The sequence below is a fragment of the Hemitrygon akajei genome, chromosome 6, assembly GCF_048418815.1.
Source record: "Hemitrygon akajei chromosome 6, sHemAka1.3, whole genome shotgun sequence".
In the NCBI taxonomy this organism is placed as follows: domain Eukaryota; kingdom Metazoa; phylum Chordata; class Chondrichthyes; order Myliobatiformes; family Dasyatidae; genus Hemitrygon; species Hemitrygon akajei.
The window spans coordinates 98,262,558-98,288,132 of NC_133129.1; the positions used below are offsets into that span (position 1 = coordinate 98,262,558).

The 25,575-nt window shown below is 44.6% G+C and overlaps 1 protein-coding gene across 2 annotated transcripts in view; it reads left to right on the forward strand.

The window, feature by feature from the left end:
* The window catches only part of chrne (cholinergic receptor, nicotinic, epsilon), a 77,680-nt gene that overhangs the window by 24,864 nt on the left and 27,241 nt on the right, over positions 1 to 25,575 (forward strand). For both annotated transcript variants that reach the window (XM_073048981.1, XM_073048982.1), the window contains exons 3-6: positions 3,032 to 3,076; positions 9,874 to 9,983; positions 11,666 to 11,821; positions 24,348 to 24,445. In XM_073048981.1, the coding sequence (XP_072905082.1) occupies positions 3,032 to 3,076; positions 9,874 to 9,983; positions 11,666 to 11,821; positions 24,348 to 24,445 (409 nt within the window). The remainder of the gene's footprint in view (positions 1 to 3,031; positions 3,077 to 9,873; positions 9,984 to 11,665; positions 11,822 to 24,347; positions 24,446 to 25,575) is intronic.

Sequence of the window (25,575 nt, forward strand, 5' to 3'; positions counted from 1 at the left end):
AATGAGATCCCCCTCTCATTCTTCTAATTTTGCTTTGACGATGGCGGGGAAGAAATGCTACATGAGGAAATGGTAAAAGGGACTCTCACAGTGTTAAGATAGTTCATGCAGTTGTTGACCAAGTAGAAACTGCACGTGGACTCTCTGGCAATGTAGTGTTTGCTATTGTTGACTGTGTGAAGAGAATACTTGGTGTTGTAGGGGAAATAATTATAAGGGTTAATATTTAGTAATAGGGGTATGGACTGTGCTAATGTAACAGGGAACAACAGACAAAGTAGAGACATGGAATGCCGCAGCAACAATATTTAAGTTTTAGAAACTTCAATAATTATGTTATAGCAGGCACCCATTCTTATAATATAAAGTTGGATTTCAAAGATTCAAAGACATTTATTCACAAAGTTTGTATTCAGAATACAACCCTGAGATTCGTCTTCTCCACAGACAGCCACGAAACAAAGAAGACCCTGGAACCCGTTCAAAGAATAAACATCACCACCCCATGTGCAAAAAAAATTTGCGCAAACGGCAACAACAAAAAAAAGAGTGAAAAAAACAGAATATAAAACACAAAATTTGGTTCTGCTCAGTGTTCATTATCTACAGTCTACAGAGCCAGTCCTCCCTGGTCAAAATCGCACAAAATAACAGCGAAGGAAAAAAAGGGCGACCAGAAACACATCATTTACGTGAATGTCAGAGTCCAATCCACAAACTTAGTTGATTCTCCCATAGCATCGAAAGGGAGGGAGAGAGAGAGAGAGAGAAAAAAGAAACTATCACACACAGACACCTTCCCCTGGCAGCAACAAACAACAAGGTGTAGACAATGTTAAACACCCACTTGCCTTCCGCTCTCACTGCAATGATTTCAATCTTTCTTGATGCTTTAATGGGTGAGATCAGTGAGAAATGGAGTCAATCATGGGTATCTTGGCCTCGAGGCCACACACTTTGCTCAAAATTCCCTCGAAGACAGCAAAGCACCAGATTTACTACTAGACCTGTGGACGATCATTTTATTCTGTAATCTGTTACTTAATAAAATCTTTCTGTAATCAAAATGTAGTTATAGAAGACAAAACATAGAAGAGTACCACACAGGAACAGGCTATTCGGCCCACAATGTTGTGCCGAACCAGCTAAAAAGCAAATCAAAAACATCCAAACACTGTTGCCTCCTATCTGCACAACATCCATATCCCTCTATCTTTTTTACATCCATGTACCTATCTAAACTTTTCTTAAAAGCCTCCAATGTATTTTCCTTTACCACTGTACCAGATAGCACATTCCAGGCATCCACCACTCTGAGTAAAAAAACTTACCCCTCACATTCCCTTTGAACCTACCCCTCTCACCTTCAATGCATGCCCTCTGCTATTAGACATTTCAACCACGGGAAACAGATACTCCTTGTCTACTCTATCTATGTCTCTCATAATCTTATAAACCTCTGTCAGATCTCCCCTCAGCCTCTGGTGCTCCAGTGAAAACAACCCAAATTTATCCAGACGCACAAACAAGCTGGAGGAACTCAGCAGGTCAGGCAGCATCCGTTGAAATGAGCAGTCAACGTTTTGGGCCGAGACCCTTCATCATGACTGAAGAAGGAGGGGGCAGGGGCCCTATAAAGAGGGTGGAAGGTGCAGGTGAAAAACCAATCAGAGGAAAGATCAAAGGGGGGGGAAGCAGGGAGGGGATAGGTCGGAGAGGTGAAGAAGGAATGAAAGGGGCACTATGGATAGTAGAAGAAGGCAGAATCATGAGAGAGGTGATGGGCAGCTAGAAGAGGAGACAGAGTGAAGGTGGGATGGGGGAAGGGAGAGGGAGGGAATTACCGGAAGTTGAAGAATTCGATGTTCATACCAAGGGGCTGGAGACTACCCAGACGGTAGATGAGGTGTTGCTCCTCCAACCTGAGTTTGGCCTCATCATGGCAGTAGAGGAGGCCATGTATGGACATATCCAAATGGGAATGTGAAGCAGAGTTGATGTGGGTGGCAACTGGGAGATCCTGTCTGTTGTTGCGGATGGAGCGGAGGTGCTCGACGAAGCGGTCCTCCAATCTGCGTCGGGTCTCGCCGATGTAGAAGAGGCCGCACCGGGAGCACTGGATGCAATAGATTACCCCAACAGACTCACAAGTGAAGTGTTGCCTCACCTGGAAGGACTGTTTGGGGCCCTAAATGGTGGTAAGAGAGGAGGTGTAGGGACAGGTGTAGCACTTACACAGATAAACAGGTCGGATGCTGCCCGACCTGCTGAGTTCCTCCAGCTTGTTCGTACATGCTGATTTGACCACAGCATCTGCAGTGTACTTTGTGTTTACATGACATCTGTACAGCATAGAAATAGTATGTGGGTTCCCTAAAAGTAAATAGACAGTAAGTTGGTAGTATAGAGATAACTTCAAAGTTCAAAATAAGTGTTATTATCAAAGTACATACTGTACATGTCACCATATATAACCCCGAGATTCATTTTCCTGTGGGCATACTCAACAAATCTGTAGAGTAGTAACTGTAACAGGATCAATGGTAGATCAACCAGAGTGCAGAAAATAACAAACTATGCATGTGCAAATGTAAATAAATAGTAATAAATAATGAGAACATGCGATAAAGAGTCTTTGAAAGCAAGAGCATTAGTTGTGGGAACATTTCAATGATGGGAAAGTGAGTGAAGTTATCCTCTTTGGTTCAAGAGTCTGATGGTTGAGGGTTGTTCCTGAATCTGCTGCTGCGAGTCCTGAGGCTCTTGTACCTTCTAGCTGATGGCAGCAGTGAGAAGAGAGTGTGTGCTGGGTAGTAGAGATCTCTGATGATTGATGCTGCTTCCCTACAACATATTTCATACTGTATACTGTATGTTAGCAAGCAGACATTAAATTCAGGGTTGGAACCAGTAGACATAAATGTTTTTACATCTACTGTTTTAGCCTTTAGATTTGCAGATCTTCTGACCCTGCCTCTTCGGGTCTGAATGCAATGATACAAACTCTAATCATCTGTTTATTTCCAAACAGAATGAAAAGGAGGAAGTACTTACTACAAACGTCTGGATTGAAATAGTAAGTATTATTTTACCCAGTCCTGTGACTGAAAGCTTTGAGAATATGCTGACAGTGCTCATAATATGTAGCTCTCCATATCTATGTTAAACTCGCTCAGTTTCCTCCTCCTGTACTTTACTGTGGTTCTTCACTGGATCCACTCAAAAGTGACACCATAAGACCATAAGGCATAAGAACAGAATTAGGACATTCTGTCACAGCTGATTTATTATCTCTCTCAACCCCCATTCTCTTGCCTCTCCCTGTAGCCTTTGACACCCTGACTGACCGAGAGCCTATCAACTTCTGCCTTAAACGTACCCAGTGACTTGGCCTCTACAGCTGTCTGTAGCAATGAATTCCACAGAGTCACCATTGTCTGGCTAAAGAAATTCCTCCTCATCTCTGTTCTAAAGGGATGTCCTTCTATTCTGAGGCTGTACTCTGATCCCACAGTCTCACACTACAGGAAACATCTTCTTTACGTTCATTCTATCGAGGCCTTTCAACATTTGATAGGTTTCTTTTTTATTGTAATTTTTTTTATTGAAGTTCATCAAACAAACATTTCCATAAGATGTATTTCAGACATTGTACATATATATCATATAATCGTATATATCACAAAATCTCCACAAAGTATTTATCTGCGGTATACACTTATAGAATAGAGTGGAAAGAAAAAACAAGCAAAAGGAAAGAACTATGTACAAGTAGGGAGTGATCTTTTTTTTACAACAGATTCATTGATTTGTGAGAATAAAATCAGGCCTATGAGGCATTATGTAGTTAAACCATTTTTCCCAATATGAATCAAATTGTTCCGGCTTATGGTTATCTTCTCCATTTTGTAAATGTCCATTGTAATTTTCATCCATGTATTTAAAGTTGGGCTCTCCTGTGATAACCATTTCCTAGTAAGAGTCTTTTTACCAACAGTATATTCATTAAATATTTATCTCTTTTCAACCATTCTTGAGGTATATATCCAAAATATATGGTCATACTCTCCAAGGGTATTTCACATTTAAAGATGTCTTGTAGGGCATTGTGTATCCCCCTTCATTTCTGTGAGTTGGTACACTTTCATTGATATCTCCATATTGTTGTCCATTCTTCCTCAGATATAATTATCCCTCCTTCCTTCTCCCATTTTGTTTTAATGTATGAAGTCGAATGTGCTTTAAGATTTGACAACCCCTTATACATGCTTGAAATGATTCTACTACCATTATCTGAATTATATGCTTTTCTAAAGAGCTCTATCAAGCATGTATTTGCCTTCGTTACATTTTTAAGCATCTTATTAACATATTGTCGCATCCGTAAATACCGATTAAAAATCTTGTTTTTCTAATAAGTGTTTCTTTTTAAGCATTTCAAAACTGAACAGTGTTCCTTCTTTCATTATGTTGCAAAGAACTGTTATTCCTTTAGCTGTCCAGTCATTAAATCTAGCATCCAATTTATTTGGTGTAAAATCAGAGTCATATGCACACCATTTAAGAATTGTAATATCTCCCTCTAGATTATCTTCTTTTATAGTGGTTTCCCATATTTTAAGAGTCAATTTCACCCATGGGTTATCAATAGTATTTATGTACCTTTGCAGGTTGTTATCAGCCAAAATTGCTTGTATGGGGATGGGAAGTACCCGCTCCTCAATGTTTTTCCATTGAGCGTCATATGATGGGTTACACCAACATATCACAGCTCTCAACTGTGCTGCAAAATAATAATCTCTAAGAGAAGGCAAGCCCCATCCCCCCTTTTCCTTTGCTAATTGCAAAGTTTTGAGATGAACTCTCGGCCTTTTACCCTGCCAAATATACCTTGATAGCATCTTGTTCCATTCATTGAATTGATTTTGATTAATCTCTTTTGGTAGGGTCTGAAAGAGATATAACAGTCTGGGCAGTATATTCATTTTAATAGACTCAATCCTTGAACTGAGACTGAAAAAAGGAATCAGGCTCCATCTTGCTACATCTTCCTTAATTTTTTTATATAAAGGTTGATAATTACATTCTGATAATTTTGCCAAATCTTTTGGCATAATGATGCCCAAATATTTGAAAGACTCTGTGTGCCATGCCCAGGGGTATCGACTTTCAATTTCTCTTGGTGGGCTATAGTAATATGAAAGTAATTGCGTTTTATCTACGTTGATCTTGTATCCTGATAATTGACCATATTGTTCAAAGGATTGCATCAATTTAGGTAAAGAGTATGTTGGTTGCCCTAGATCATATATGTCAAACTCAAGGACCGCGGGCCAAATCCGGCCCGCGGTGGAATTATCTTTGGCCCACGAGATAATATCTAATTACTATTAAAGCTGGCCCCAGTAATCGAAGCGCCTATGGCGTATGATATGGCTAATGCTGAGTTTATTCAGGTTTTCAGGGTTTTTAGTGTTTATTCGGCAGTCTTCTTCATAAGAAATGGAATTTGTAAAGTGAAACATTTTGTAGTTATAGCAGAGACTGAGACACATGAGAGCAGGCTGAAAAAACGGAGGCAACGAAAGCTGCGTTCGCACGCATCCGACTGATCTGGCCCGCATGAAGCTGCATTTTGCTCAATCCGGCCCGTGACCTAAAATGAGTTTGACACCCCTGCCCTAGATAGATCAAAATGTCATCCGCATAACAAGCCAATTTATGCTCTGTCCCTTTAATAGTAATTCCCCTGATATCTTCATTTTGTCTGATGTATTGAGCTAATGGTTCCAGATATAACGCGAAGAGTAGTGGTGACCATGCACAACCCTGTCTCGTGTCCCTTTCTAGGGTAAGACTATTTGTTAAATATCCCTTGATTTTAATCCTAGCAGTAGGATTGTCATATAGTGTCTGTACAGTTTTAATAATTGTTTCTTGGAAACCAAATCTATGTAAAACTCTGTAAAGAAAATTCCAATTAACCGAATCAAATGCTTTCTCAGCGTCCACGCTTATCACCATTGCTTCGATTTTATTTTTTTGTATATGATCCATAATGTGAGGTGTCCTTCGTATATTGTCTTGAGTCTGGCATTGTCATATAAAACCTGTCTGATCATTACGTATCAGTATTGGTAGAAACTCGTCTAATCGTTTGGCCATGATGGAGGTAAATAACCTATAATCTACATTAAGGACGGATATTGGTCTAAATGACCCACATTCCATTTTACCCTTGTCTTCTTTCGGTATAGCTGAGATTATCGCTTCCTTCCAACTGGGTGGCATTTGTGCCTTTTCTAGAGCCCAGTTCAGTGTGGGGAGTAAAACAAACATTTGATAGGTTTCAATGAACTGCATCCCCCCCCCCCCCCATTCTTCTAAACTCCAGTGAGTACAGGCCAAAAGGCATCAAACACTCTGCATACATTGTTAACCCTTTCAATCCTGGGACCATTCTCTTGAAACTCCTCTGGAGACCATAATTCATGTTGGAATGGAAGGTCCACCTTTATACCTTGCTTTCACTAATAGTATTTTTTTGAATTTCCCTAACATTGATTTGGACTGCCATAGTGTTAAGGAATTGGATGGTACAAAAATTTATTAAGTATAAACACAAGATGCAACAGCACACACAAAATGCAGGATGAGGAACTCGGAGCAGGGCAGGCAGCATCTATGCAGAATAAATGGTCTCTGCTGGAGATGTTGACTCTTTATTCCTTTCCATTGATGTTGACTGATCTGCTGAATTCTTCCAGCATTTTGTGTGTGTGCTACAGAAGGGCAGATAGAGTAAAAGGGGAAGAGAACTGCGAGATAAGAGGCTTGGGAAGAACAAACGTGTGCGGGAGAGTGTGGGTAGATCAGAAAGAGAGCGAGCTGGTTACCTGAAATTTAAACAAATTATGGGAGGATGAACCCTCCCAAGACTATGGTGAACATGCTCCTAGAAGATAGCAGTGCAGTTAATGTAGATGAACTGAACACACACACTGATGAGGGAGAGGGAGGAGTGGAGAGTCCGTCATCGTGCCCGACGCCGGTCCCCTAGGCCTGAGTCGACATAGTAGTAGTAGTAGTAAACTCAAGAGATTGGGCAGATGCTGGAAATCCAGAGTAACACACACAAAATACTTCAGCAAGCAATACTTTCAGCAAGTCAGGAGCGGAATAAATAGTCAACATTTCGGGTCGAGAGCCTGCCTAAAAAGATTTTCTCAAGAATTCTCCAGATAGCTCAAATAGAAAGTTGGGGGGGGGGGTGGTGGTGGTGAAATATCTCACCTCCTCTTGAGAAAGGAAGCTGGGTAAGGGTGGGTAAGAGTCTGAAGTGTCATTGAGGGACCACTTCGGGAACAATGAGCATAATTCATTCTATTATGGGAAAAGTTAGGAATGGTCCACAAGTTCAAATCTGGGCTAATTAAGCAGGAACTTGTGACGGTTGATTGGGAATAATGTCTGCAGATAAATGGGCATCTGGGCATGTGGGAGTGAGACTGGAAGAGTCCAGGGCCAGCAGGCTCCTTGTTAGAATGTGCATGCCCACAATCTTCTTCCTGGTGTGCCATGTCATTTGACATGGGTGATCATGGCCCTATCCATGTTCATGATAGTTCTTGGCAAATTTCTTTGCACAGGTGGTTTGCCATTGCCTTCGTTTGGACAGTGTCTTTACAAGACGGGTGACCCCAGCCATTATCAACACTCTTCAGAGATTGTCTGCCTGGCGTCAGTGGTCGCATAACCAGGACTTGTCATACGACCATCCACCACCTGCTCCCATGTGACCCTGATATCCTGATTGGGGTGGGGTGGGGGGGGGGGGGGTCTAAGCTGGTGCTACACCTTGCCCAAGGGTGACCTGTAGGATGGTGGAGGGAAGGAATGCCTCACACCTCCTTTGGTCAATTGACGAACCACAAATGTTCAGCATGATTATAAATGAACAATAACAATAATAGATTAATAACATGGCTCAGTAGCATAGCGGTTAGCATAATGCCTTACCATGCCAGCTGTAAGATTGAGGTTCAATTCCTGCCACTGTCTTTAAGGAGTTTCTGCATTCTCCCTGTGATCACTTGGGTTTCCTCTGGTTGCTTTGCTTTCCTCCCAAATTTCAAAGATATATAGGTTAACTTGAGTAAGTTATGGACATTTATGTTGGCACTGGAAGCACTGGGACACTTCCTTGCTGATCTGAGTAACACATACAAAATACTGGAGGATCTCAGCAGGCCAGGCAGCATCTATGGAAAAGAGTACAGTTGACATTTCAGGCCGAGACCTTTCGGCAGGACCCTTGCTGATTTGATTTGACAAAAAATGATGCATTTCATGATATACTTTGATGTATATATGGTCCCACTTATCGAATATTGAAAGGCCTACGCAGAGTGGATGTGGACAGGACGTTTCCAATAGTGGGGGAGTCTAGGACCAGAAGGCACAACCTCAGAGTTCAAAGATGTCCCTTTAAAGCAGAGATGAGGAGGAATTTCTTTAGACAGAGGGTGGTGAATCTGTGGAATCCACAGACAACTGTGGAGGCCAAGTCATTGAGTTTATTTAAAGTGGAGCTTGATAGATTCTTGATTAGTAATCATGTCGAAGGTTATGGGGAGAAGGCAGGAGAATGGCGTTGAGAGGGATAATAAATCAGTTATGATTGAATGATGGGGCTGACTTAAAGGGCTGAATGTCCTCATGGTGCTAATCAATCTGGAATCACACAATTAACAACACAGAGAAGGCCCTATCACCTCACCCTCTACTTGCCAAACTTGATGCTGCTCTACACAACTTCCATTTGCCTGCATTAGGCCTATATCCCTCTACATCTTCACTTTGCTATTGGTAAATAGGTTTGTTATTGTCCCAGGTATTGAGGTACAGGACACCGAGGGTAGTACAAGGTAAAGCAACAACAGAATGAAGGGTTGTTGTGGGGAATCATTCTGGGATTGCCAAAAGACCCAGTGTGTCATACTAGTGAGCTGAGAACTTAGGGTTTACAGTGCCACCTGCAAGATTGGGATTCAATTCCTGCACTGTCTGCAAGAAGACTGTATGTTCTCGTTGTGACCGTGTAACTTTTCTCCTGGTGCTCTGCATGAGGGAATGAGATCACCCGGGGAGGCCCACGCGGTCATGGGATTTTTAAAATCGATTTCATTGGTCGCGTTTATTTTCACTCTGACCCTCTGTGTCACAGCCAGGGATTGGTTAAAAAAATATCTTTTTCACTTATTATTTTCTTGGTGTCTGTGTTCATGGGTCTGCATTGTCCTCGAATTGTTTACCTTTTATGTCTAATCATTTGTCTTTGGACCAGCTCTGGGTTTTCTCTTTGTGTTACAGGTGTCTCATTTGGGATCATGGGGATTGTTAAATTCTCTTTGTATTTATCACCTTTATCCAATTTGTGGTTGTTGAATTAGCACAGAAATTTCAATGTCTTGCATTGTGCTTGTTGCCTTTGGGGGTTCTTGCTTGTTCTGGACACTGGGGCTGTCTAATTGATCCTGAATTCCTACATGCTCCAGGGCATGTTGCAGGGGGTCTTGCTGACCCCTCTATGCTCAGCCGTGGTTGATCCTCGTCGGGTGAAGCTCTGACCAAGCTCTTCTGTGTATTGTGAATGATTTCAGTTCGTCAAGATTCTGTTCTGTTTGCCTGAGTTCTTGTCAGTTTTGCTGGATAATTTCTGGAATAAATCTTTTGTTTGAATTGCCTCTGTCTCTGGGATTCCTATACTTGAGTTCACTAGTGACCCTGACACTGCCCTTTCTCCTCTGTTGTACAAGCATGAATGGGAATTATATGGATCAATGAGGATGTGTATTTCCTTTCTATCAACAGCAATGGAGCGATTATCGCATGTCCTGGAACACATCCGAATATGATGGAATAGACCTGATGAGAGTCCCTTCCACCTTGGTCTGGCTTCCTGATATCGTCCTTGAGAACAAGTAGGTGCCCCCTTCTCATGACTACCATCAGGGAGTGTACAGTATCTGATCGATTGTGAAAATGCAAATGTTCCGGTTGTGATGGCCATTGTCTGTTTAAAGAAACTATTCCTTGAGTCTTTTAAATCTCTCCCCACTTATGTTGTACCTGTGCCCTCTAGGTTTTGACTCCCCAATCCTAGAATAAAAGACTATGACCTTACCATATTCCTCATGATTTTGTACATTTCTATGAGGTCAACCTTCATTGTCCTGCACACCAAGGAATAAAAATCCAGACTGACCAATCTCAGGTCCTCTAGCCTAGGCAGCATTCTCATAAATCTCTTCTGCACCCTCTCGAGCTTAACGATGTTCTTCCTATACCTTTATATACCCAAACGATAGCAGTGGGGAGGAAAAGAGGGACCTTGGGTGCCACATCCATAGATCCTCAAAGATGCCACACAAGTTGATTGCAGGAGCCACGTGTTGTGCATTTATTATGGGTTACAGTAATCTGTCACGTGGGTTGAAGCATGCTGGAAGCAAATGAGTATAGTCACATATTCATGCTTTGTCCTTGCTAGTTTAGTTTAGTTTTGAGAGGGGGTGAGCCAGGGATGAATTTTTGTTCGTTGACTGCTAATTACTCTTGTTCTGCTTATTTTATTATTTTGCCAATTTGGTTAGACTAATTTCTAAGATCGCTATGTGACTGCTTGTCTTTCCTGGTTGTTTAATGAAAGTTTGAGCATACTTTTTTGACTTGGAACTTAGTTGTTTGGAAGTGTGTCTTACAGTGCTGGGTCTCTCCACAGTTTAGGTTTGTTCTCAACTAACGGCTACATTGATAGAGTGGTTAAGAAGGTGTGCTGTGTGTTGCCCTTCACTAGTTTGGGAGTTGAATTCAAGAGCCACGAGGTAATGTTGCAGCTCTATAAAACTCTGGTGAGACCACACTTGGAATTTGGTGTTCAGTTCTGGTCACCTCATTATAGGAAGGATGTGGAAGCTTTAGAGATGGTGCAGAGGAGATTTACCAGTGTACTGCCTTGCCTGTATTAGAGAACATGTTTTATAAGGATAGGTTGAGTGGGCTAAGGCTTTTCTCTTTGGAGAGAAGAAGGATGAGAGACAACTTGATAGAGGTGTACAAGACAATAAGAGGTATAGCTTGAGTGGACAAGAGACTTTTACTCAGGGTGGAAATGGCTAATATGAGTGATCATAAGTTGATGGTAATTGTAGGGAAATATAGGGGGATTTCAGAGGTAGTTTTTTTTTCACACGGAGAGTGGTAGGTGTGTGGTACGTGCTGCCAGGGGCAGTGGTAGAGGCAGCTATATAAGGGACATTTCAGAGACTCTTAGATAGGAACATGAATGAAAGAAAAATCGAGAGTATGTAGGAGGGAAGAGTTACATTGATCTTGGAGTAGGTTAAAAGGTTAGTACAACATTATAGGCTGAAGGGCCTGTACTGCGCTGTAATGTTCAACGTTCTATGTTGTAGGAAGGAAAATGAACAGCTATGTGGGGGTGGGGGGGGGGGTGGGCAGGGTTAGATTGATCTCAGAAAAGGTTAAAAGGTCAGCACAACATTGTAGACCAAAGGGCCTGTTCTGTGCTGCACTGTTCTGTACTGTGACCAAAACTGGACTGCAGAATTCTGATTGTTGGATTTGCTCTCTCCTACTCCAGCGTTGATGGTCAGTTTGAAGTCGCTTACTATGCCAATGTTCTTGTCTACAATACTGGTGATATATACTGGCTGCCACCTGCGATATATCGAAGCAACTGTCCTATTGCTGTGACATACTTCCCTTTCGATTGGCAAAACTGTTCCCTTGTCTTCAGGTAAGTGGCGAAGATGTGGAATAGAGCACTGGGGTACACTGGGGTATGAGCAGGAGGTACAAGAGCCTTGCGCCCCATACCACCATGTTTGGGAAGTTATAACCCTGCAACCATCAGGTTCCTGAAATGGCGTGGATAACTTCACTCACTTCAACACTGAACTGACTTCACGAACTGCAGACTCTGCAACTCCAATGTATTTACTGTTTTTATTACTGACACAATTTGCCTTCTTTTACACATTGGTTGTTTGTTTCCATGAATTACTAGCCGGTGGTGTGGTGGACTTTGAGGCGAGTGGTCCTGAGTTCGAATCCGGCCGGCTCCTTGCACATTTTCCATCTGTGCTGGGTTGAGCATCAAGCTAGCAAGTCAGCTTTGTTTTAAATAAAACAGGCAAAGGCTAAGAAAATGGCAAAGGTTGCTTCCCAGTGTGCCACCAGGCGCAGAGAGGATCGACAACAAACTCTATTGTAGTTCTTTATACTCCTGTAAATTCCAGCAAGAAAATTAATCTCAAGGTAGCATATGGTGACGTATACATCCTTTACTTTGGACTTTGAACTTGGAACTTTTCAACTGGGAATGGGAATTCCATGGCTGTTTCTTTATTCCTTCGCAAGCAAGCTCCCACCAGGTCTATCCAAATATCCATCTCATACCTCACTCCCTGATATCTGATGGCCTTCTAAAATATTATGCCTTAGCTAGGTTAATTGGTTATTGTACATCGTTCTGTGGTTAGGCTGGAGTTAAATAGGTGGGGTTGGTGGGCAGTGTGGCTTGTAAGGTTGGAAGGGCCAGAATAGCACTGTATTATAAATAATTAAACATTTACCACGTCAGTGGGTGTTGAGTGCATATAAAGTCTCTACCAAAGGAGGTGTAAGGTGCTCCTTCCCTCCGCTAGCCTGCAGGACACCTTTGTGTAAGGTGTAGCACCTGCTTGGCAGCCCCTCACCCACCCAGAAGGCGGCAATGGCAAACCACTTCAGTAGAAAAAATTGCCAAGAACAATCATGGCCATGGAAAGACCATGATGTCCCATGTCATACAACACGGCACATAATGAATGAACAAACTCTGTCAGTGTTTAAATGAAAAGAGGTTTTTGAAGTCATTCCAACAGCACCTTTCTCCACGGTAAATGAAGCATGTCATGAAAAGCTCAACAGTCAATATGTTCTGAGTAAAGTTATTACCAAAGTATGCTTATGTTACCATATACACCCCTGAGATTCATTCTCTTGCACGCATTTAGAGGAAAAAAGTACAATAGAATTAATGAAAAACTATATATAAACAAAGACTGACAAAAAAACCAATGTGCAAAAGAAGACAAAGTGTGCAAATAATGATGAATAATACTGAGAGTCCTTGAAAGTGAGTCTATCAGTCATAGAATCAGTTCAGATTAGTGGTGACTAACGTTATCCACATTGGTTAAGGAGCCTGTTGGTTGTACTCTATGTTGTATGCTGTATATATTTACCACTATTCGGTAGTGTAGAGGGGCGGCGCAGTACTGCTGTCGGGTGGCACAGTAGTGTAGTAGTCCACACAATGCTTTACAGCGCCAGTGACCAGCGATCAATTGCTGCCGCTGTCTGTAAGGAGTTTGTACATTCTCCTGTGACTGCATGGGTTTCCTCCAGAATTCCCGCTTTCTTTCCACATTCCAAAGACACGTAGGTTAGGGTTAGTGAGTTGTGGGATTGCTATGTGGCACTTGATGTGTGGTAACACTTGCAGGCTGCTCCCAGCACATTTGTGACACATTTCAATGTATGTGACAAATAAAGTTCAGCCTTGATCAATGGATAAGCATTGGTTAGGACACTACACCAGGACTATGTCTTTTGTTCTCTTTGAAATAGTTGCCATTGTGTCTTTTACACCCCGACAGAAATTTTAAATCATCCACAAGTTATTTGTCTTTGTGTGTGGTTTTTCATTTATTCTGTTGTATTTCTTTGTTCTACTGTGAATACCTGTAAGAAAGTGAGGTCGTAAATGATGACCTATAAGTACTTTGATAATAAACTTACTCTGAACTATGAGAAGTTAGTGCCTCTGGCTGAGCCTACATCCCTCAGTAGGATAGTGAGATCTTCATGCTTTTGTTTCTGGAATGGGATACATACTCAGTGGCTACTTTATTAGAACATCTGTATGCCTACTCATTAATGCAAATATCTAATCAGCCAATCATGTAGCAGCAACTCAATACATAAAAGCATGCAGACCTGGTTAAGAGGTTCAGATGTTGTTCAGACCAGATGTTGGAATGGGGAAGAAATGTGATCTAAGTGACTTTGACTGTAGATTGATTGCTGGTGCCAGATGGGGTGGTTTGAGTATCTCAGAAACTGCAGATCTCCTGGAATTTTCATGCACAACAGTCAAAAGTTCAAAGTACATTTATGATCAAAGCACGTATACAAAACTGAGATCCATCCTCCTGCAGCCAGCCACAAAACAAAGAAACACCATGGAACTATTTCAGGAAAACATCAAAGAGCAGTTGTACAAACAGCAAAGAGCGACCAGACACCGCGTAGAATGTCAAACATCAAACCAGGAGTCCAGTAGAGTTTAGTTTAGTTCAGTTCAGCACCGCACCGCTAATCAGCACAGTCCACGGGGCCATTCTTTGCCAAAGTGCCCCAGTCTGCATTAATTGCCCTGATCAAACCACTCAAAAATAGTGAAGGAAGAGTGACCAGAACCCAGGAACCCATGTAATATGCACCTCAGAGTTCCCCAAGACAAGTCCACAGCCTTGCCACAACAATCTTGGCAATGTGGATCCCAAGACTCCTGCACGTTCCTCTGACAGCAGCTGGCAAGAGGGAGAGGAAGACCGGTCAAACGCTGGCAGACGTCGACGAACACCCGCCCATCCTCCACTCTCATTCTCGTCAACTTCAACCTTGCTTGACGCCTCAATTGGAGAAAAGTAATGGAGCCGATCATGGGTTCATGCTCTCGACACCTCAGTCAGAGAGATGTAATGGAGTCGTTCATGGGCTCGAGCACTCGACACCTCAGTCAGAGAGATGTAATGGAGTCGTTCATGGGCTCGAGCACTCGACACCTCAGTCAGAGAGATGTAATGGAGTCGTTCATGGGCTCAAGCACTCGACACCTCAGTCAGAGAGATGTAATGGAGTCGTTCATGGGCTCAAGCATTCGACACCTCAATTAGAGAGAAGCAATGGAGTCAATCAAGGGCTTGAGCACTCAAAACCTTAGTCAGAGAGAAGCAATGGAGTTGACCAAGGGCTCACACTCCTAAAGCCTCAGTTAGAGAGAAGCAATGGAGTTGACCAAGGGCTCGCACTCCTAACGCCTCAGTCAGAGAGAAGCAATGGAGTTGACCAAGGGCTCGCACTCCTAACGCCTCAGTCAGAGAGAAGCAATGGAGTTGACCAAGGGCTCGCACTCCTAACGCCTCAGTCAGAGAGAAGCAATGGAGTTGACCAAGGGCTCGCACTCCTAACGCCTCAGTCAGAGAGAAGCAATGGAGTTGACCAAGGGCTCGCACTCCTAACGCCTCAGTCAGAGAGAAGCAATGGAGTTGACCAAGGGCTCGCACTCCTAACGCCTCAGTCAGAGAGAAGCAATGGAGTTGACCAAGGGCTCGCACTCCTAACGCCTCAGTCAGAGAGAAGCAATGGAGTTGACCAAGGGCTCGCACTCCTAACGCCTCAGTCAGAGAGAAGCAATGGAGTTGACCAAGGGCTCGCACTCCTAACGCCTCAGTCAGAGAGAAGCAATGGAGTTGACCAAGGGCTCGCACTCCTAACGCCTCAGTCAGAGAGAAGCAATGGAGTTGACCAAGGGCTCGCACTCCTAAAGCCTCAGTCAGAGAGAAGCAATGGAGTTGACCAAGGGCTCGCACTCCTAAAGCCTCAGTCAGAGAGAAGCAATGGAGTTGACCAAGGGCTCGCACTCCTAACGCCTCAGTCAGAGAGAAGCAATGGAGTTGACCAAGGGCTCGCACTCCTAAAGCCTCAGTCAGAGAGAAGCAATGGAGTTGACCAAGGGCTCGCACTCCTAAAGCCTCAGTCAGAGAGAAGCAATGGAGTTGACCAAGGGCTCGCACTCCTAAAGCCTCAGTCAGAGAGAAGCAATGGAGTTGACCAAGGGCTCGCACTCCTAAAGCCTCAGTCAGAGAGAAGCAATGGAGTTGACCAAGGGCTCGCACTCCTAAAGCCTCAGTCAGAGAGAAGCAATGGAGTTGACCAAGGGCTCGCACTCCTAAAGCCTCAGTCAGAGAGAAGCAATGGAGTTGACCAAGGGCTCGCACTCCTAAAGCCTCAGTCAGAGAGAAGCAATGGAGTTGACCAAGGGCTCGCACTCCTAAAGCCTCAGTCAGAGAGAAGCAATGGAGTTGACCAAGGGCTCGCACTCCTAAAGCCTCAGTCAGAGAGAAGCAATGGAGTTGACCAAGGGCTCACACTCCTAAAGCCTCAGTCAGAGAGAAGCAATGGAGTTGACCAAGGGCTCGCACTCCTAACGCCTCAGTCAGAGAGAAGCAATGGAGTTGACCAAGGGCTCGCACTCCTAACGCCTCAGTCAGAGAGAAGCAATGGAGTTGACCAAGGGCTCGCACTCCTAACGCCTCAGTCAGAGAGAAGCAATGGAGTTGACCAAGGGCTCGCACTCCTAACGCCTCAGTCAGAGAGAAGCAATGGAGTTGACCAAGGGCTCGCACTCCTAACGCCTCAGTCAGAGAGAAGCAATGGAGTTGACCAAGGGCTCGCACTCCTAACGCCTCAGTCAGAGAGAAGCAATGGAGTTGACCAAGGGCTCGCACTCCTAAAGCCTCAGTCAGAGAGAAGCAATGGAGTTGACCAAGGGCTCGCACTCCTAACGCCTCAGTCAGAGAGAAGCAATGGAGTTGACCAAGGGCTCGCACTCCTAACGCCTCAGTCAGAGAGAAGCAATGGAGTTGACCAAGGGCTCGCACTCCTAACGCCTCAGTCAGAGAGAAGCAATGGAGTTGACCAAGGGCTCGCACTCCTAACGCCTCAGTCAGAGAGAAGCAATGGAGTTGACCAAGGGCTCGCACTCCTAACGCCTCAGTCAGAGAGAAGCAATGGAGTTGACCAAGGGCTCGCACTCCTAACGCCTCAGTCAGAGAGAAGCAATGGAGTTGACCAAGGGCTCGCACTCCTAACGCCTCAGTCAGAGAGAAGCAATGGAGTTGACCAAGGGCTCGCACTCCTAAAGCCTCAGTCAGAGAGAAGCAATGGAGTTGACCAAGGGCTCGCACTCCTAACGCCTCAGTCAGAGAGAAGCAATGGAGTTGACCAAGGGCTCGCACTCCTAACGCCTCAGTCAGAGAGAAGCAATGGAGTTGACCAAGGGCTCGCACTCCTAACGCCTCAGTCAGAGAGAAGCAATGGAGTTGACCAAGGGCTCGCACTCCTAAAGCCTCAGTCAGAGAGAAGCAATGGAGTTGACCAAGGGCTCGCACTCCTAACGCCTCAGTCAGAGAGAAGCAATGGAGTTGACCAAGGGCTCGCACTCCTAAAGCCTCAGTCAGAGAGAAGCAATGGAGTTGACCAAGGGCTCGCACTCCTAAAGCCTCAGTCAGAGAGAAGCAATGGAGTTGACCAAGGGCTCGCACTCCTAAAGCCTCAGTCAGAGAGAAGCAATGGAGTTGACCAAGGGCTCGCACTCCTAACGCCTCAGTCAGAGAGAAGCAATGGAGTTGACCAAGGGCTCGCACTCCTAAAGCCTCAGTCAGAGAGAAGCAATGGAGTTGACCAAGGGCTCGCACTCCTAAAGCCTCAGTCAGAGAGAAGCAATGGAGTTGACCAAGGGCTCGCACTCCTAAAGCCTCAGTCAGAGAGAAGCAATGGAGTTGACCAAGGGCTCGCACTCCTAAAGCCTCAGTCAGAGAGAAGCAATGGAGTTGACCAAGGGCTCGCACTCCTAAAGCCTCAGTCAGAGAGAAGCAATGGAGTTGACCAAGGGCTCGCACTCCTAAAGCCTCAGTCAGAGAGAAGCAATGGAGTTGACCAAGGGCTCGCACTCCTAAAGCCTCAGTCAGAGAGAAGCAATGGAGTTGACCAAGGGCTCGCACTCCTAACGCCTCAGTCAGAGAGAAGCAATGGAGTTGACCAAGGGCTCGCACTCCTAACGCCTCAGTCAGAGAGAAGCAATGGAGTTGACCAAGGGCTCGCACTCCTAACGCCTCAGTCAGAGAGAAGCAATGGAGTTGACCAAGGGCTCGCACTCCTAACGCCTCAGTCAGAGAGAAGCAATGGAGTTGACCAAGGGCTCGCACTCCTAACGCCTCAGTCAGAGAGAAGCAATGGAGTTGACCAAGGGCTCGCACTCCTAACGCCTCAGTCAGAGAGAAGCAATGGAGTTGACCAAGGGCTCGCACTCCTAACGCCTCAGTCAGAGAGAAGCAATGGAGTTGACCAAGGGCTCGCACTCCTAAAGCCTCAGTCAGAGAGAAGCAATGGAGTTGACCAAGGGCTCGCACTCCTAAAGCCTCAGTCAGAGAGAAGCAATGGAGTTGACCAAGGGCTCGCACTCCTAACGCCTCAGTCAGAGAGAAGCAATGGAGTTGACCAAGGGCTCGCACTCCTAAAGCCTCAGTCAGAGAGAAGCAATGGAGTTGACCAAGGGCTCGCACTCCTAAAGCCTCAGTCAGAGAGAAGCAATGGAGTTGACCAAGGGCTCGCACTCCTAAAGCCTCAGTCAGAGAGAAGCAATGGAGTTGACCAAGGGCTCACACTCCTAAAGCCTCAGTCAGAGAGAAGCAATGGAGTTGACCAAGGGCTCGCACTCCTAACGCCTCAGTCAGGGAGAAGCAATGGAGTCAATCGTGGGCTCAAGCACTCGACACCTCAGTCAGAGAGAAGCAATGGAGTTGACCAAGGGCTCACACTCCTAAAGCCTCAGTCAGAGAGAAGCAATGGAGTTGACCAAGGGCTCACACTCCTAAAGCCTCAGTCAGAGAGAAGCAATGGAGTTGACCAAGGGCTCACACTCCTAAAGCCTCAGTCAGAGAGAAGCAATGGAGTTGACCAAGGGCTCGCACTCCTAACGCCTCAGTCAGAGTGAAGCAATGGAGTTGACCAAGGGCTCGCACTCCTAACGCCTCAGTCAGAGTGAAGCAATGGAGTTGACCAAGGGCTCGCACTCCTAAAGCCTCAGTCAGAGAGAAGCAATGGAGTTGACCAAGGGCTCGCACTCCTAACGCCTCAGTCAGGGAGAAGCAATGGAGTCGATCGTGGGCTTGCATCCTCGACATTTCTGCCAGAGAGAAGCAATGGAGTCCATCATGGGCTCGTAATGCCTCAGTCAGAGAGAAGCAATGGAGTTGACCAAGGGCTCGCACTCCTAACGCCTCAGTCAGGGAGAAGCAATGGAGTTGATCGTGGGCTCGTGCTCTAATGCCTCAATTGGAGAGATGCAATGGAGGGCTCGTGCCCTCGACACCTCAGTCGGAGAGAAGTAATGGAGTCAATCGTGGGATCGTGCTCTAACGCCTCAGTTGGAGAGAAGCAACGGAGGACTCTTGCCCTCGACACCTCAACCGGAGAGAAGCAATAGAGTTGATCATGGGCTCCAGGCTTCCAGGGTGCAGACTCTGCTCCAATCCTCATCGAACTCCCCTAGAGACAGAAAATCACCAGATTGCTCAATTGGCCCCAAAAACACTCCATCAAAATGTAAATCACAGGTTCCAATTGCACTAATTGCACACAGTATAGTAATAGAGTCATATCTGACAGAAGCAGTAAATGTAGTTTCATGAACCATCTGCAGGTTGGTCACGTTGTTCGCTAATGCTATCTTGACAATGATAACACCAGAGTTTACAGAGAATGGTGACAAAAACAATAAAAGTTTAGCGACCGGCAGTAAAAATGCCTTGTTTAACGAGCGAGGTCAGAGGAGAATGGCCAGATTGGTTCAGGCTAACAGGAAGGCGACATTAACTCGAATAACCACGTCAGTAGTGTGCAGAAGCGCAACTTTGAAGGCACAACACATTGGATTTTGAAGTGGATGGTTTACGGAAGCCTTTTACAGTAGCAAGAGACCCTCTTCTCATTGTTACTATCAGGGAAGAGATACAGGAACCTGAAGACACACACTCAGCAATTCAGGAACATCTTCCGCTCTGCTATCTGATTTCTGAATGGACATTGAACCCATGAACACTACATCACTACTCATTATTTCTGTTTGTTTGCACTACTTGTTTAATTTAACTATTTAGTGTATATATTATTTGCTGTAATTCACAGAATTTTTTTCTTCATATTATTATGTATTTCATTGTACTGCTGTCACAAAGTTAACGAATTTCATGACATATGCAGGTGATATTAAACCCTATTCTGGTTCTGATCATGAGCAACTAAAAAGTTGCTACTTTTTAGGCTCAGGAGCTTCGTAATAAAGTGGTCACTGAGTGTATATGTAATTTGTTAATAAATTTATTTTGACTTTGAGAATTTAGTGCCTCTGACTGTGCATATCTCCCTCAATACGATGGTGAGATCTTTACAATAGCATGAAGATCTCACTATCCTACTGAACAGGTATGCACTGTCAGAGGCACTAACTTCTCAAAGTTCAAAGTACAAAGTAAACTTATTATCAAAGTACATGTCCGTCACCAGTTACCACCTCAAGACTCATTTCTGATTTGGGATATATATTTATATAATTCATGGTAAACAGAGCTATAAAGAGAATCTTCACATCCGTAAGGGTTCCTGCATCCTTTGAGAGAGGATTAAGTTCCCTTCAAACTGAAAGCTGATCTGGTTATTCCGGTTGTTAATGTGGAAGATAGGCAAGTGTAGAAATCGAATTTCATTCAGTCAGTGGCAGGAGGAAGAGAGGATGCTATTAATGCCTCTGAAATGCTCGGTGTATCTGTCAAGTCGCTGGAAGCAGCTGGTTAGAGGCACACATAGGTCGAGGGTTTCTGAATAACTTCCAACATTTCTAACTTGACATGACTCATTCCTCAAGCAACTGCAGTAGGAGGAGCCAGTGGTTTAACTTCTATTTATCTATTTATTTATTTATTTATTAAATTTTTAGAAATTACAAGGAATAAATGTGATAATAAAATAGTAAGAAAAATAATGTTGACTCTCCCCCCTCCCCTTAACCCTCCCCCCAACCCTCCCCCCCTTAACCCTTATCTAAAAAAAAAAGAAGAAAAAGATTGCCTGGATATCGGAGGATCCCCACATGCTCCATGGAGTACAGACAGATCCTTGCACCAGAAAGCAAAGTTACAAAGTTTAGCAACACTTGCCCAACCCCTGACAGAGTTCAACCAACTTCAGAAAGTGGGCAACTCCCCACAATCTGATAAGAAATTGAACCAACAACAGAATCTAGTCTATGCTGAAATATTATTCTGCCTAGTCCTATTGACCTGCATCTGCACCATAGTCCTCCCTACCCCTCCCATCCATGTACTTAACCAACTTTCTCTTAAATGCTGAAATCAAACTTGCACCTACCTCTTGGGCTGGCAGCTCATTCCATACTCTCACTATTCTCTGAGTGAGGATGTTCCTCTTCATGTTTCCTTAAATATTTCACATTTCACTCTCAACATTTGACCTCTACTTCTAGTCTCCCCAACCCCAGTTTTGTGCATAGATTTAAGATTATTAATAAATACATTTTTTTTTGGTTTCATGTAGTTAAGATCACAGATTCCATCACACTTGGCCTCCCCTATTTTGCAGCCCTCCACTTCCGTCCCTTCAGCTGTCTGAGCCTCAAGCATAAGAATTCCCTTCCTACACCTTTCGACCCCTTTTAAGATGCTTCTTAAAATAACTATCTCTGTGTCCTAGTTAGAATCAGATTTATTTATTTATCACACCTGCATTGAAATGTACAGTGAAATATTGTTCGCATTAACAACCCAAGGGTGTGCGATACCTCCGTATGTGCCCATGGTCCTCTGAAATATAGTACTGTGTAAAAGTCTTAGCACCTACTGTACCGTATATATATCTTGACTTTTGCACAGTACTGTATTTGTTAACGTTGAGCGGAGAGCGAGTTTGTAAATCTGGTGGTAGCAAAGGATGTTGGGAATGGTGAGGGTGGAGCGCCATGGGAGGGGGTGTGGAACAAATGGCAGAGAAAGGGCAGGGGATGGGACGGGTGCAGACACACCCAGCCCTGAGTCAGCAGGCAAGGTCATTTGATTCCAAACAATAGGTTTATTGATCATTACAGAATGTCTCTCTGGTGCTTCCCACTCCTTTCCCTGCCCCCTTCCCACTCTCAGTCCACAACAGAGACCCAGATCAGAATCAGGTTTATCATCACTCACGTATGTCATGAAATTTTTTTTGCAGCCGAGATACAGTGCAATACATAAAATTATTACAATACTGTGCAAGAATCAGGCTCACGAGCTATAAATATGTGCCCAAGACTTCTGCATAGTACTGTACATTGGGGCATTTGTACTATAAAGAAATTACACTTATGAAAGTTGGTATTGTTGTTATGATATGTTTTCCAAGAACAGTTTTGCTGCTCCTGGTCTCTGCGGTGGCCAGCACGGGGTCCTGAGCTTCAGTGGGTGCTCTTCGTTTCTCCAGCACTGTGAGTGGTGGTGGCAGGTGTGATGATGTATTTTTAGGTTTCTAGGAGTAAAGTTCCAGTGTTTTTTTTTGGTAATCCCATGACGCACTACCTCGGACTGCATTAGATGGGTTTAGGTCTGAATATTCTGAGCCACGAGACTCCAAGGTGGAATGAATATGATAGGGAAACACCTACACAGGAGGGGGACCCTCCTGCTTGCATCACCGCCTGGGCCCAGCACATCGGTGCAGTCACAAAGCAGGCTCTACGTCTTCAGGAGTATGGGGAGATATGGTCTGTTACCAGAGACTCTGTAGTATGGAGCTTCTAATGATCAGGATCGAAAGAGGCTGCAGAGATTTGTAGACTCAGCCAGTTCCAACCCTCCCTGCCAACGAGGACAATTGCAAGAGGCGGTACCTCAAGACAGTGGTAACCATCACTAAGGACCCTCACCATCATTACTACTATCAAGGAGGAGGTACAAGAGCCTGAAACCATACACTTTATGTTTTAGGAACAGCTTCTTCCCCTCTGTCATCAGATATCTGAATGATCTGTGAACCCATGAGTACTATCTCACTGTTCCTCTTTTGCACTAATCAATCATTTATTTATCTGTTTATCTATCTTTCTGTCTGCCTATCTATTTATCTTTCTGTCTGTCCATCTGTCTGACTATCTGTCTATCTTTCTGTCTATCTATCTAACTTTGTTTATCTGCCTGTCTGTCTATCTCTGTCTGTGTGTCTGTCTATCTATATATCATAAGGCACAGGAGCAGATTTAGGCTACTCAGCCCATCAAGTCTGCTCCACAATTCCATCAAGGCATAATTATTATCCCTCTCAACCCCATTCTCCCCTCTTCTCCTCATAATCTTTGATACCCTTACTAATCAAGAACCTATCAACCTCTGCTTTAAATATACAGAACCCAATAACTTGGTCACCACTCTTTGGCTAAAGAAAACCCACCTCATCTCTGTTCTAAAGACACGGAGGTGAGTGACGGAGGGCGGCTTTGCCAGTAATGCCCCACCAACCAAATATTGACCATGCTGCAGCACAATGGCTCAGCAGGTGGTGCTGCCGCCTCACAGTTCCGTGACACCAGGTTCAATCCTGATCTCAACGAGATCGAGATCATAACAAGATCATGACTGTGAGGCCAAGAGTCCATTTCATCGTATAAAACTCTGGTTAGGCCACATCTGGAGTATTGCATAGAGTTCTGATCGCCCCACTATAGGAAGGATGTTGAGGCTTTGGAGAGGGTGCAGCAGAGATTTACCAGGATGCTGCCTGGATTAGGGGGCAGGGGTTATCATGAGAGGCTGGATAAACTTGGGTTGTTTTCTCTGCAACACCAGAGGCTGAGGGGAGATCTGTTAGAGGTTTATAAGATTATAAAAGGCATAGTTAGAGTGGACAGAGAGTATCTGGTTCCCAGGGTAGGAATGTCTAACATCAGAGGGCATGTATTGAAGGTGAGTGGGGGTAGGTTCAAGGGGGATGTGAGGGGTAAGGTTTTTACTCAGAGAGTGGTGGATGCCTGGAATGTGCTGTCTGGTTCGGTGGTACAGGCAAACACATTAGAGGCTTTTAAGAGACAGGTGGATAGACACGTGGATGTGAGGAAGATGGAGGGGTATGGGCATGGTGTAGGTAGGAAGGATTAACTTTGATTTGCTTTACAGCTGATTCTGCACCACATTGTGGGACGAATGGCCCATTCCTGTGCTGTACTCTTCTATGTTCTAAGAGATCCGTTTTATGGTATGGAACATGCTTGCCACTTGGATCTGACTCCCTTCCTTTTCATCCAACTGCCATTCAGTCAGGGTAATGGAACTTTCTGGAAAGCTGGACATAGAAAGACATTGACTGAGAAGTTGGCTCTGTGTTGTTTTCAGGTCTCAATCATACAATGCCCATGAAGTCAGGTTGTCGCTATCAACGGAAGAAGGGAAGTCGATTGAGTGGATCCACATTGATCCTGAAGACTTCACAGGTACGCCTTGGCTTTTTGCCTCTTTGCTCTAATGTGCCTCTCTTCTCTTTCTTTTGCCGGTTATGCTGCCAATGTTTAGGGCAGCAGTGGAAGTCCTCCATCTCTAACGGTGTTCACCGCGTCAGAAAATTGGCAAATCGGTTTATTATTATCGCGTGCACAGAGGGACAGTAAGAGATTTAGTTTTGCAGGCCACCCATTCATTTACAACAGTGCTGCGCTGGGGTGGTACGAGGGAAAACAGGACGCGGACAGGGGTGGTGCAAAACTTTACAGTGACCACTGATCACTGAGCGCTGTCTGTTAGGAGTCTGCACGTTCTCCCCGTGACTGTGTGGGCATCCTCCGGGAGCTTCGGTTTCCTCGCACATTCCTAGAAGGTGTAGGGTGAGGGTTAGTCAGCTGTGGGTACGCTATGTTGATACCGGAAGCGTGCTGCCCCCAGCATATCCTTGAGGTGTGCTGGTTTTGTTACAATCGACTCGTTACCCTGTAAGTTTCGACATAAATGTGACAAATGAAGCTAAGTCCAATCCTCAAGTATTTAGCCCAGATCACGAACACAAGAAAGTGTTCAGAAGCTGGAACTCCAGAGCAACACACGCAAAATGCTGGAGGAACTCTGCAGGTCAGGAGGCATCTATGGAAATGAATAAACAGTCAATGTTTTGGGCTGAGGCTCTTTCTTCATCAGGACTGGAAAGGAAAGGCGAAGATGCCAGAATGAAAAGGTGCGGAGGGGAGGAGAAGGAGGATAGCTAGAAGGTGATAGGTAAGCACAAAAATACAACTGCAGATGCTGTGGATCAAAGAATACGTACACAACGCTGGAAGAACTCAGCAGGTCAGGCAGCATCCGTGAGAAAAGAGTAGCCAACGTTTCGGGCTGAGACTCTTCATCAGGAATGGGGAGGAAGAGAGGGCTGAAGCCCAATAATAGAGATAGGGGAGGGGGTAGGGCCTAGAGGCGCCAGGTGGAAAACCAATCAGAGGAAAGATAAAGGGGGGAGGGGATAAGCATGAAAGAACTGTAGAGATAAAGGAGCAGAAAGTTGAAAGGGGAGAGAGGCAGAGAGGGACCTGGGATAGGGGAAGAGGGAGGGGGAGGGAATTACCGGAAATTGGAGAAT